General features: G+C 43.9%; 1 protein-coding gene across 6 annotated transcripts in view; it reads left to right on the plus strand.

Annotated features, from left to right (window-relative positions):
• SEPTIN8 (septin 8) overlaps positions 1-12,015 on the plus strand; it is a 78,356-nt gene that overhangs the window by 63,852 nt on the left and 2,489 nt on the right. Inside the window, exon 10 of one of the 6 annotated variants that reach the window (XM_033927351.1) lies at positions 1,722-2,015. The exons of the other annotated variants lie outside the window; for them this stretch is intronic. Within the exon in view, the coding sequence (XP_033783242.1) occupies positions 1,722-1,776 (55 nt within the window). The 3' untranslated portion in view covers positions 1,777-2,015. Of the gene's footprint in view, positions 1-1,721; positions 2,016-12,015 lie in introns of those variants that run through there. 6 annotated transcript variants of the gene reach the window in all.

Below are 12,015 nucleotides of genomic sequence, written 5' to 3' on the forward strand. Positions count from 1 at the left end.
TGGTGGAATGAGGCATTATGACATCACAATCTGAGCTCTAGAATGTTGCTACTTAGGATTTTAAAGGGTTTGAGGCTCGTGCAGATGAGGACGGAGCTTAGGCATTGGTGGAATGAGGCATTATGACATCACAATCTGAGCTCCAGAATGTTGCTACTTAGGATTTTAAAGCGTTTGAGGCTTGTGCAGATGAGGACTGAGCGTGCAGGAACGGGGGAGGGACAGAAAAAAAACTCGCAGGGATGGGATAATGAGTTCCGCAAGGACGGAGAAAAATTTGGCCCCATGTCATTCTCTATCTGAATAATCATTCTTGACTACTCTTAACAGTGACATCTTCATTTGTAATCCAGCCTTTTGGCGGACTTGTATCTCTTTTCTGGACCTCCAGTGTTGCCAATAGCGCATGCCTGGATGGAAGGCAGTGTAGTAGGCCTGGACCCACTCCTTGAAACACAAAGCTAACTTCTGTAATCTCCATGCTGTAAATACATTGAAGTGCCTCAGTAACTTGGAAAATCCAGCACTGGCTGTCTTTTACCATGTTTGCGCAGTGTGAGCCCTTCAAAGGCTACAATTGCCTACAATGAGTAAACAATGATCCACCAAAAAGTTCAGCAAGGAAACCAGGAGAGCAAAGCCAAAGAAAGCAACTGCGGAACTGATGATCTTGTTGAAGTCTTTATTAGTCAATTGTAGTATACACGGTACAAATCATAGTCAACACGGTAAAGGGGGTTGTGGTATGGACCCAACAGGCGTTATCGCTCGTACGGCTACCACCCCAGGTAAGCACATGGTTTACTGTTTTGCTTATCAGCAATCTATTCATTATGGTTTTACAGCAACTACGGACCCCGGAAGAAGGCCTTTTTTGACCGAAACACGGACCGTTTTGAGTCCATACCACAACCCCCTTTACCGTATTGACTATGGTTTTTACCATATTTACTACAATTGACTAATAAAGACTTCATCAAAATCATCGGTTCCGTAGTTGCTTTCTTTGGCTTTGCCTACACTGAGTGCCACAAGTTGTTAAGGAGCCACGTGACGGTTGCCACTGAAATGCATGGTGGATTAGCAACCTGTATCCTGCTTCTCTGTGACTCCTGCCTCTCCACAATAGAGAGTTGCATGGGGACAGAAATCCCACCCGTCCCCGCCAGGATCCTCTCCGTCCCCACCCGTCCCCGTCAGGATCCTCTCCGTCCCCACCCGTCCCCGTCAGGATCCTCTCCGTCCCCACCCATCCCCGCAAGGAATTACCTCCATCCCCGCCCGTCCCCATAAAAAGCAGCAATTACTTCTAACAGGATCAATTCCACAGTTTCTTTTGTGTTTGCGCTGCTGTTTTCCTTGTGGAATCTCTTTGGTGGAATCCTTTTTTTGTTTTCTGTTCAGGTAATTAACTTATAAACCACCTCTTTTACTAAGGCTGACGTGTCCATTATATTCTATGGACGAACCCTGCTTCCAAAGCCTTCCATCCCCATGAGAGTCCCGTTGGCTAGAGGAGGGTCCCCATGGGAGTCCCGTGGGCCAGAGGGGGGTCCCCGTGGGAGTCCCATGAGTTAGGGGGGGATTCCCGCGGGAACCCCGCGATCCCCGTTCCCGTGCAGACCTCTACTTCACAATTGCCACTTGTGTCCTGGAGGTGTGTTTACTGCTGATGTAAATGATGTGTAACAGATGCTGACTGACTGTTTTGTTCTCTTCAGTTTTTTTAGTCTCCCCAGTGCCTGCTCCTTAACATCAGGAAGACATGTTAATTAGAAGATTTACTAAGGGCAGAAGAACTAAACTTGCGGCTGTCACCTTTTGCTTCCGAAAATGAAAGACGCTTTTCCCCTTAGAGCTATACTTGCTGAGGCTTTGTTCAGTGATATTTACCACTGTTGCTGGAATACAAATGGCAAAATTAGGCTGATGCACAGCAGAAATCGCTCAAAACTGATTTCTCTGTGCAGAGATCTCTTAATTCACTGCGAGCTCTTGCTAGAAAATCCTCCCATCTAAGTAAGTCAAAATGTCAGCAAAAATGTGTGAAAAGGTTTTGTTTGGGGTTGGTTTTATTTTTTTATTTAGTGTAATTTCTAAGCTCATTCTTTATCTCAATGCTAATTGTTGGGTAGTTTTTGGGAGGAAGAGAGGAGGAATTTGGAGGTGTTTCTTGTTGGTCATCTCTTTGCATTACTTAAAGCTATGAGAATAATGTTTAAGGAGAAAGCGCCTGTGCTCTGTGTCTCCTGGTCTCATTGTTAAATCTTCTAAAACTGTACCTTCACCTCACTTTTTTGCACTGTATCGGAATCTTTGTTGACACCAAATGTTGACTCAAGTGAAGACCTGGAACCATGTTAAAGAGCCAGGGCACAGTGGTGTGCCCCGAAGAGATTCCGGGTATGCCCCGAAGAGATTCTGGGTATGCCCCGAAGAGATTCCGGGTGTACCCCGAAGAGATTCCGGGTGTGCCCCGAAGAGATTCCGGGTGTGCCCCGAAGAGATTCCGGGTGTGCCCCGAAGAGATTCCGGGTGTGCCCCGAAGAGATTCCGGGTGTACCCCTAAGAGATTCCGGGTGTGCCCCGAAGAGATTCCGGGTGTGCCCCGAAGAGATTCCGGGTGTGCCCCGAAGAGATTCCGGGTATGCCCCGAAGAGATTCCGGGTGTACCCCGAAGAGATTCCGGGTGTGCCCCGAAGAGATTCCGGGTGTGCCCCGAAGAGATTCCGGGTGTGCCCCGAAGAGATTCCGGGTGTGCCCCGAAGAGATTCCGGGTGTGCCCCGAAGAGATTCCAGAATGTTACATGATTTAAAAAAAAATTCCCTTCATAAGTATACACTAGAATAGATGACATGTACGTCGCGTACGCGAGAGTTTGTCGATGTTATGAGCGTCAGTGTGCGTAAGGGATACAACCGCCCAGATAAGCATCATTCTTTGACGTGATTGGTCCTTGAAAACTTTAACGGCAAGTAATTTTAGTTTTGCTTTTATTGAGCAACAAAGCAATCAAGGCTTTATTACCGTTTGGATCTTCTTATCTTTGCGAACATGGAATTTCAGCTCTGCAGATGGTGGATGATGACATGCGCGTTTGCTTGTTGACCACTGAGCCGCGTTTTGAATTATTTTGCTCTTAAAAACAAGCACATTCATCACATTGATTAGCAGTTCTGCTTTAGGTTCACTGCTGTTACAATTACTCATACATGGCTTAAAGAACTTTAAATAAATAACTCTCAAATTTAATTTTTTGTTGGTTTTGCAATTTTATAATCTCAGTTATAATGTGCCGCAAAAACCATTTGCTCCATTTAGTTTGCCAGAGCTAAAAAAAAAAAAGCGTTTGAGACGCTGTTAGAGCAACCAGGTTCAGTTAGGGATCGAGCACTCTTTAGCCAGTAAGGCCCAGATTCTCAAAACGGTGCTGTTTGGAAGATGCCCGAACGATGCCTAAGTTAAGTGTTTTAATTGGCAATTAACAGTGCAGTAATTGATTGTGCTGTTAAAAAAAACAATTAAAAACTAATTTTTAAAAAAGCGCTGCAAGGTGCCTACAAAAGAGGCACCTGAATCATGTCTATACAGGCGTTTACTGGCGCCAAATCTCAAGAGGTGTGGTTATGGGCGGGGTTGATGTTCAGCACCGCTGTGTGTGATTCTACGTAGAACAGAGGTACCAGAAAAGTAGGTCTGTACAACCCTGGCCTACGGTTCCGGCACATATCTTCGACGCAGACCCTGATTCTCAAAATGGCGCCATAGTTTGTGACGTGCGACCGGCGCTGTTTCGAGAATCCAGGTGTAAAGCCAGGAATTCAACTGTCACAATACCAGCTCTGGTTATAAGAGGCTGAAGCTCCTCTCTGAGGACCAGCTCAATCCACCCCCACTCCTAAGGTAGCCCTTGTTCTCTCCCTATAGAACAGTGATGGTCGGGGGTCAGGGAGAAGGTCTTCGGGCAGGAGCAATGCCCAGTCACTTTTGCCCAATCCAGCACCAGCTGCAAAATGGTGCCCCTAGCAGTAGTCTCGCTTGCCCTGGATCGGTAACATGGAATGTTGCTACTATTTGGGGTTTTTCCCAAGTACTAGTGACCTGAATTGTCCACCAGGCTACTTGGACCATTGGTCTGACCCAGTAAGGCTATTCTTATGTTCTTACAGTACCATTAGGATGGTCAGAGTCAGTCCTATGGGAGTCAAAGCAGCGCAGAGCATTCAGCACGCCAGCTGGCGCTAAAAACCTCTTGTGCGGTTTTGTAAAAGATGGAAGGGGGTTAATGTGGTGATTGTCAGCAATGTAGTGGTGATAATTTCTGAGCACCTGTTATCTATAAACATTTTTTTTAGCTTTAAAGATAGCGAAATTATATACTTTTCTGTATTAGATTTCCCTGTCTGAAGAGATTTAGAATTGTCTCCCTGGTCTTGGGCTAACTTAGGGGCCTCTTTTCTAAAATACATTAAGGAACGGGCTCAGTGAGTTTTGAGATGGGACGTCCCCGTGCACTAAGCCCATTTTAAACACAGTCCAAAAGTAGGACTTTTTTTTTTTTTTCTTTTTACAGGTCCTGCGCTAACTTTCCCATTAGCATGCAAGACCTGCTAAAATATTAAGACGGGAGCGCTTAGCACAGGGGTGGGCAACTCTGGTCCTCGAGGGCCGGAATCCAGTCGGGTTTTCAGGATTTCCCCAGTGAATACGCATTGAAAGCAGTGCATGCAAATAGATCTCATGCATATATATATATATATATATATATATATATATATATATATATATATATACACGCAGACGATATATCCATCCTAATCCCCTTAAATGACATTACAAATGAAACTATAGATAACCTCTCACACACAATGACAGAAATTGAAAAATGGACCACCAGCTTCAAACTAAAACTAAACACAGAGAAAACAAAAGTCTTTTTGGCAAGCCCCTACTGGGCAGACTTGCACGGTCTGTGTCTGTGTATGGCCGTTTGGTGGAGGATGGGCAGGGGAGGGCTTCAATGGCTGGGAGGGTGTAGATGGGCTGGAGTAAGTCTTAACAGAGATTTCGGCAGTTGGAACCCAAGCACAGCACCGGGTAAAGCTTTGGATTCTTGCCCAGAAATAGCTAACAAGAAAAAATTTAAAAAATTTAAATTGAATCAGGTTGGGCAGACTTGATGGACCATTCGGGTCTTTATCTGCCGTCATCTACTATGTTACTATGTTACTCCAATGACAAAATAACGAAAACATCGTTAAAAATAAACGGCCATGAATATCCAATCGCCAAAACCATAAAAATACTGGGTATCACTCTAGATACTCACTTAACCATGGCTGACCACACAAACCTACTGGTGAAGAAATGCTTTTACACGCTGTGGAAGCTAAGGACTATTAAAAAATACTTTGACACAACATCCTTCAGATTACTGGTGCAGTTGCTGATCCTATCTACCCTAGATTACTGCAACATCGCCTACCTGGGCATCCCAAAAAAAAACAGTACAAAAATTAAGATTAGTGCAAAACACTGCAGTTCGCTTGATCTTCGGACTGAGAAAAAAAGACCACATTAGCCCCTATTACAAGAAATTACACTGGCTACCTGTGGAGGCGCGAATATTGTTCAAATTTGCTTGTATCTGCTTCAAACAAGTCTGGGGCCTAGCATCTTCCTACCTGCAAACACACACACTTCATTCTGCACAACCCCACACGTACAACCAGAAACAAAAACATCTTTGCATACCCAAAGATCACAGGCTGCAAATACAAATCCTTCCTAGACAGAACCTTCATGTTCCAAGCAAACAGACAGCAATCCTGGCTGGGAAACCACATAAATAAAGCCAGACATTCCGAAAATCAATTAAAACCGCTCTATTTGACAAATTCCTTGCCTAATCAGATGACCTCTCTCAGATATTCTTTCCCCTTATAACCCCAATGTATTATGTAATTTCTTTCTCCTCTCGTGTATTCCTTCCCCATGCTTCCCAAATTTATTGTGTAACTTCCTTCTTCTTGCATTGTGTAATTCGCTGATTGTCCAGCCTTCTTTCTATGTGAACCGCCTAGAAGTCAGTTTGACTATGGCGGTATAGAAAAATTAAGTTATTATTATTATTATTCATTGGGGAAATCCTGAAAACCCGACTGGATTCCGGCCCTCGAGGACCGGCATTGCCCACCCCTGGCTTAACCCCTCCTAAATAGGAGACAGTAAGTACTCCCACATTAAATCTGTGTTATCTAGTTAGCACATGCTTCTTCTGTGCCTATTCCCAGCCACCTCCTGAAACAACAGTAAAAGAAGAAACGCGTTTATCATTCACTGACAGCGTTTAACGTGGTTTGGTAAATGGGTTCCTTGTCAAACTATTTCCCGAACGCAGTGGATATCCTAAAAAGTAACTAAAACCCAAATTGCTGAACTCTGCAAGGTGCGAGTTAATATATGAACTGAATTCATCGCGGGAGAGACGGACTCCTTTGCTATGACTGTTGCATTCTCATACTTGCAGTCAGTTTTAGGATCACCCTCAAAGCAAACCACACCCATGGATTAGTAGGAAGTGCAATCATGTGGGCAATAAACCGTATGTCAGAAGGATCAGTAACTACCTTTTTAAGCAGCGGTGCTTGTTCAGTTGGGCCAACAAAAGGTTTTGGTGCCTCAGGCCTAGGAGGGATTATACAGTAGCACCTTAAATATTTCTTTCTGGATTCTGTTCAGGCCCGTTGCTTGCTGGGAACGTTACAATTCAGAGAGCCAGGCAAGGAGTGGGATGGGACAAATGGACTTTCCACAAAAATTAGAGCCCAAAGGATGATGTCAAAATGTTTATTATGTCCAATCACAATGGTATGGACCTAACACAGTGCTGTGTGTTTGGCGTGAAATACGCCTGCCTCAGGGGTCACAAATATTGTAGGACGAGCATAAATGGAACAAAATCAATAGTACTTTAAGGATTAAAAAAACTCCATTATCCGATGAAAGTTTCTGAGCATCTCAAATACGCAAAGAAACTGCAAAGGCAGCTTTACAGAAAAGACGCTGTAGTACAAATTTAAACTTGGGCACTATGATCCCACCTCATAATAATGAAGACAAATTTGGGTATAGAACATCGTACACTTTATTTCATGATAACTACAAAAGTTTTAGCTTCATTAGCAAAGTCACAGTTCAAAATAGAAAACAAAGTGCTTTTTTCCCCCCCTTTCTCCCCCCACAAATTAAGAAGTAAACCATACATTGCACATACAATAACAGAAAAGACAGCTCAGAAGTAAGAAGAGAGCACTGGCGTAGTAAGTGGGGGGCAGGGAGGGAGCGGTTCGCCCCGGACGCGGTCACCCTTCCTCCCCTCTGCTCCCCCCTTCCCGACCCACCCTGCCGCTCACCTGCACCCTCGTACCTCTTTAATTTCTCCTGCGCAAGCAGCATTACGAACTTGCCGGCCGCGTCGGTGTTGCCGCTCTCTCCGACGTCGCTTCCGGGCCCCGGGCCTAGAAAGCTATGTCAGAGGGAGAGCCGACATGATGCGGGCAGCAAGTTCGGGCTGTTGATCTCGCCTGGAAAATTAAAAAGGTACGGGGGAAGGGTGAGGTGCATGGAGAAGAGGGTGGGGGAGGGACACCACCTACTCTCGCTACGCCACTGGAAGAGAGAGCTGATCTGGTGGATATTTCTTTATGACCACTTGGCAAAGGGAAAAGGGGCATTACCCCACTGCTTGTCACGGCTGCCTTTTTTTTTTTTTTTGCACAAGCCCTGCCCTAGCTAAACACCAACTTGTGCATATTGAAGTCTAACACACGAGTGAGGTTCGGCCTTCACTAGAGCTAGTGCTATCCCACACGCCCTAAGGATGTAGGATTTGTTCAGATGCGTCCATAAACGTGTTTATGGCTGGCTCAGACGTGGTCCTTGTATGGCAAGGTTCTTCATACAGGCAGAAGCTTCATTCACTTTCCGAGAGCCACTGGGTTTGCATAAGCTAAATCTAAATGCTACTATTTCTCAATTTTCTGTGCAGTGTATTTAAATTGTACACTCGCTTATATACGAATGCCATTTACCACTGCTGGGTGACGGTCCTTAGGGAAAAGTTAAATGTGTGTACAGATTACGATTTGTATAAAACAGAAAACCAAAATGGAAGTTACCGTAAATGGCATTTGTAAGGCAAAGAGAGCACAGTATGCTAAGTGTATATAAAAATAGTTAATATCGTTTAATTGCTTTTCATGCTACCAAGTTAACTAAATTGCATATTCTAATCTAGTTTACAAAAAGGGAAATGGGTTGTTCCACAGTGGAGCCATCACTGTTTGAATGGAACAGACTTTGCTTCACTGCTGGTAAGAGGAATTTTGGTCCCACCTAAGAATATTTAAATAATCTCAAACCAGGCATAATAACAGAGCTCTTGATCGCCTAAAGCATCCCTCTGCTGAACACCGAAGGCTTTGGCAACCTACAAACCATATCAAACAAACACTAAACCTTTTTGTTTCAAAATGCAAACAAAGATGGAAACTGGCCTGGCCCTAGTTCCTGAAAAATCTAGCTGCCAAAAAACTCAAGAGGGCCCGGCTTCATCTGTCGTGAACCGTTCATCCCTGAGAATAAGACTTCACTGATTCAGACGTCTTAAAAGACTTTTCATAGCATTTCAATAAACACTGAACATAGAAACAGTAAAAAAAATACAAACACAATGAATTAACACTTCCTGAAAGCAATACAACACAATGGCATATTGGAATTTTTTTTGTTTTTGCCATATCCCTAGCATTTTAAACCCTGGCCTAGGTTGCGAAGCCTAATTCAACGTTCTGCTTGTACCTAGACACTACATTGTCTAGTGCACTTCATGAATTCCAGTGGATTTCAGGGGGCTGCAGTGGTGGGCAAGGAGAACAGCGTTCCTCTTGTCTCAGTTTATTGCCTGCGTCACCACTGCTCATCTTTGCGTCTTGCAGAATCCCATCTTCGTTATACAGGTGTTGGAACCCATCGTAGAACTCATCCGTCTCTGTGGTGTCTTGGTATCTATGACCTGAGGCTGTATCGAACGCGGGCAGGGTAGGCTGTCTTGCTGTGACCCTCGAGTTGCTCATTGGCTGTGGGCGATGGCGGTTGGCACTGTGAGACGGCAATCTTCCCTCTGTCTGAACTCGGATGCCTCGATTGGCAAGGTTAAATATATATACTGCATTGGCGATGGGCAAATCCATTAACTCCTGGTCAACCAGCTCTTTGCAGAGGATGAAGTGGCCGCTGTCAACCTGCAGTGAAAAATACAGACGCATTTGCCCCACTGTCAGGTGAAATTGAATAAGTTGTATACAATGTTTATTTTAACCGGCAAAAGCCCCGAAGCCCTTAAAATCTCTATGCGCTTCGGGACAGTTACCGCAGCAGCAGCCGCTAGCATGGCTTTGTTAAAAAAAAAAAAAAAAAAAGGGGGGGGGGGATATTTTAGAAGCAATTTTACAAAGCAGTTGTTTTTGTTGAATAAAATGTGAACTGTAGCGTTCAATGGTGGAATCGATCTGAAACATTTTATGTCATGAAACGCCCTCTCTTCTACGCTAGCAGTTTTTAGCGCAGAGAGCTGCGCCGAATGGCCCGCGCTGCTCCTGACGCTCAAAGGAACTCATTCAGCGTGGCTCTCGTAGAAGAGGGGGATAGTTTCAGTAGAAGCTATAACACATACTTGTATCTTTCTAAGAGCCTTGACTGGATTAAAGAAGATCTAACCCAGTGGTCTCAAACCCGCGGCCCGGGGGCCACATGCAGCCCGCCAGGTCCTATTCTGAGGCCCTCGGTATGTTTATCATAATCCCAAAAGTAAAATAAAACAGTTTCTTGCTCATATGTCTCTTTAGCTATAAATGACAATATTATTATTAAGATTTAGCCAAAAGGCAAGATTTATCAACTATAAAGAAATTGGAAAGATTATAGGAGGCTTAATTTTAATTTTTGGTGGAATTCAGTATGTCACATATATAGAATGGAAAGATCATTAGCGGAACAGAAGGGAAATTATAAAAATTTTATTAAAATATGGGAGCCATTAACATCTTTTTGTCATGATTAAATGCCATTTTTCTTTTAATTATACACCACTTAGTATTGGGTGGGGGGAGGGTTTCAAGTATATGATCTTATAATGATTTATGGCCTTTGAGGGAGGGTGGGGGGTTACATTTGTATTTATAGGTTATAATGATAAGATATTCAAATGGTTAAATTACCGTATTTGCCGGCGTATAAGACGACTGGGCGTATAAGACGACCCCCCAACCTTTACAGTTAAAATATAGAGTTTGTTATATACTCGCCATATAAGACTACCCCTTCTTCCGCACACCTTCTGCACAACAAATAAAACTTAAAAGAACATCAGAATTTATTTCAACAATTTTAATTAATTCACTAAAGCTGAATAGAACAATAAACCCATGGGAGCTGCCATGCTATTTGTTTTCTAAACTGTTAACCAAACTGAAACTGTCAATGATAGAAGGAAGATAACACATAGAGGGAGAGAGCAAGTGCCGGGCAAGTCCCTAGCAAGTTTGCTGGCATGACAGTTTCCCTTTAAAAGCCTTCAAAAGCCTCCTGTTCGCCCCCGCAACTTCCTTAAGGGCTAGACTCCACACACGGCCGCATGTGCGAGAGACGTAGTAAAGAGAAAAGGGGTGGGGCCAGAGCGCCACTGCTTCCCGCTGCGCAGGATGAAGGAGATGGCACCCTTGTCACACTGATGTCCCGCCATGGCCCCGCTGATGTCCCGGCAGGTTTACTAGTACCGTAAGCACCGTAAGGAGGTAAGGAAGGAGATGTTAGGGCATGTAAAGTAAGGGCATGTAAACAGTACCCGGCGTATAAGACGACCCCCGACTTTGGGGAGGATTTTAAGGTACTGAAAAGTCGTCTTATACGCCGGCAAATACGGTAATTGTGTTTATTATGAATTTTTGTACACTTGATGAAAGTTTAAAAATGAATAAAGAATTTTTTTATTTTTTTTTTTAAAAACCTATTTTTTTCTGAGGCCCTCCAAAACAAATCCAAAATGTGGCCCTGCAAAGGGTTTGAGTTTGAGACCACTAGGAAATATCCTAATAGATGCACTTGGGGGCCAGTAGTCACATTTTCACAAACACATTTGAACACCTCAGACTTGTCTATTTTCACAGATGACCTTTCTCAGTACAGATAAATTTTCACTTGTCAATGTATTTATTTATTTAGGGGTCCTTTTATTAAGGCGCGCTAACCAATTTAGCGCACCTTACTTAAAGGACCCCTTAATTTATATTTTGTATATCCTGCTTATAACCTAAGTGGTTTACATTTAATAGTAATCAGGTACTCTAAGCAATTTCCCTATCTATTCCAGCGGGCTCACAATCTTAACTATGGTACCTGGAGCTATGGAGGGATTGGCGACACCCAGGGCCACAAGGAGCAGCGCTGGGATCAAACCCGCAACCTCAGGGTGCTGAAGCAGCAGCTCTAAACAGCAGGCCACTCCTTTTTAAGTTGAAACAAAATTTAGAGCTAGAATGTTAAATCTTGCATTTGCATTAGAGAATGACACGGTGACAAAATTCATCACCGTCCCCGTCCCCGCGGATAACTGCAGTAAACCATCTTCATGTCATTCTTTAAGGAGAGAGGGAAGAATCAGAGTATGAATGGCCACAACCACTGACCCGCAAGCTTTGCTTTGAAGAATGCTGAGATTGAGCAGCAACATTCCAGAGCAAAGATTGTGATGTCATAATGCCTCATTCCACCAGTGCCTAAGAGCCAATCACGATCAGTGATGTCACAATGGCTTCATTATCCTTGGCTCACATAAGAATCAGAGTATGAATGGCCACAACCACTGACCCGCAAGCTTTGCTTTGAAGAATGCTGGTGTAGAAGGACCGAGGTTGAAACAGACACTACAGAATGACAGTCTCTGGTATCCAGAG

This window comes from Geotrypetes seraphini, chromosome 18 (genome assembly GCF_902459505.1).
Source record: "Geotrypetes seraphini chromosome 18, aGeoSer1.1, whole genome shotgun sequence".
NCBI classification, from domain to species: Eukaryota; Metazoa; Chordata; class Amphibia; order Gymnophiona; family Dermophiidae; genus Geotrypetes; species Geotrypetes seraphini.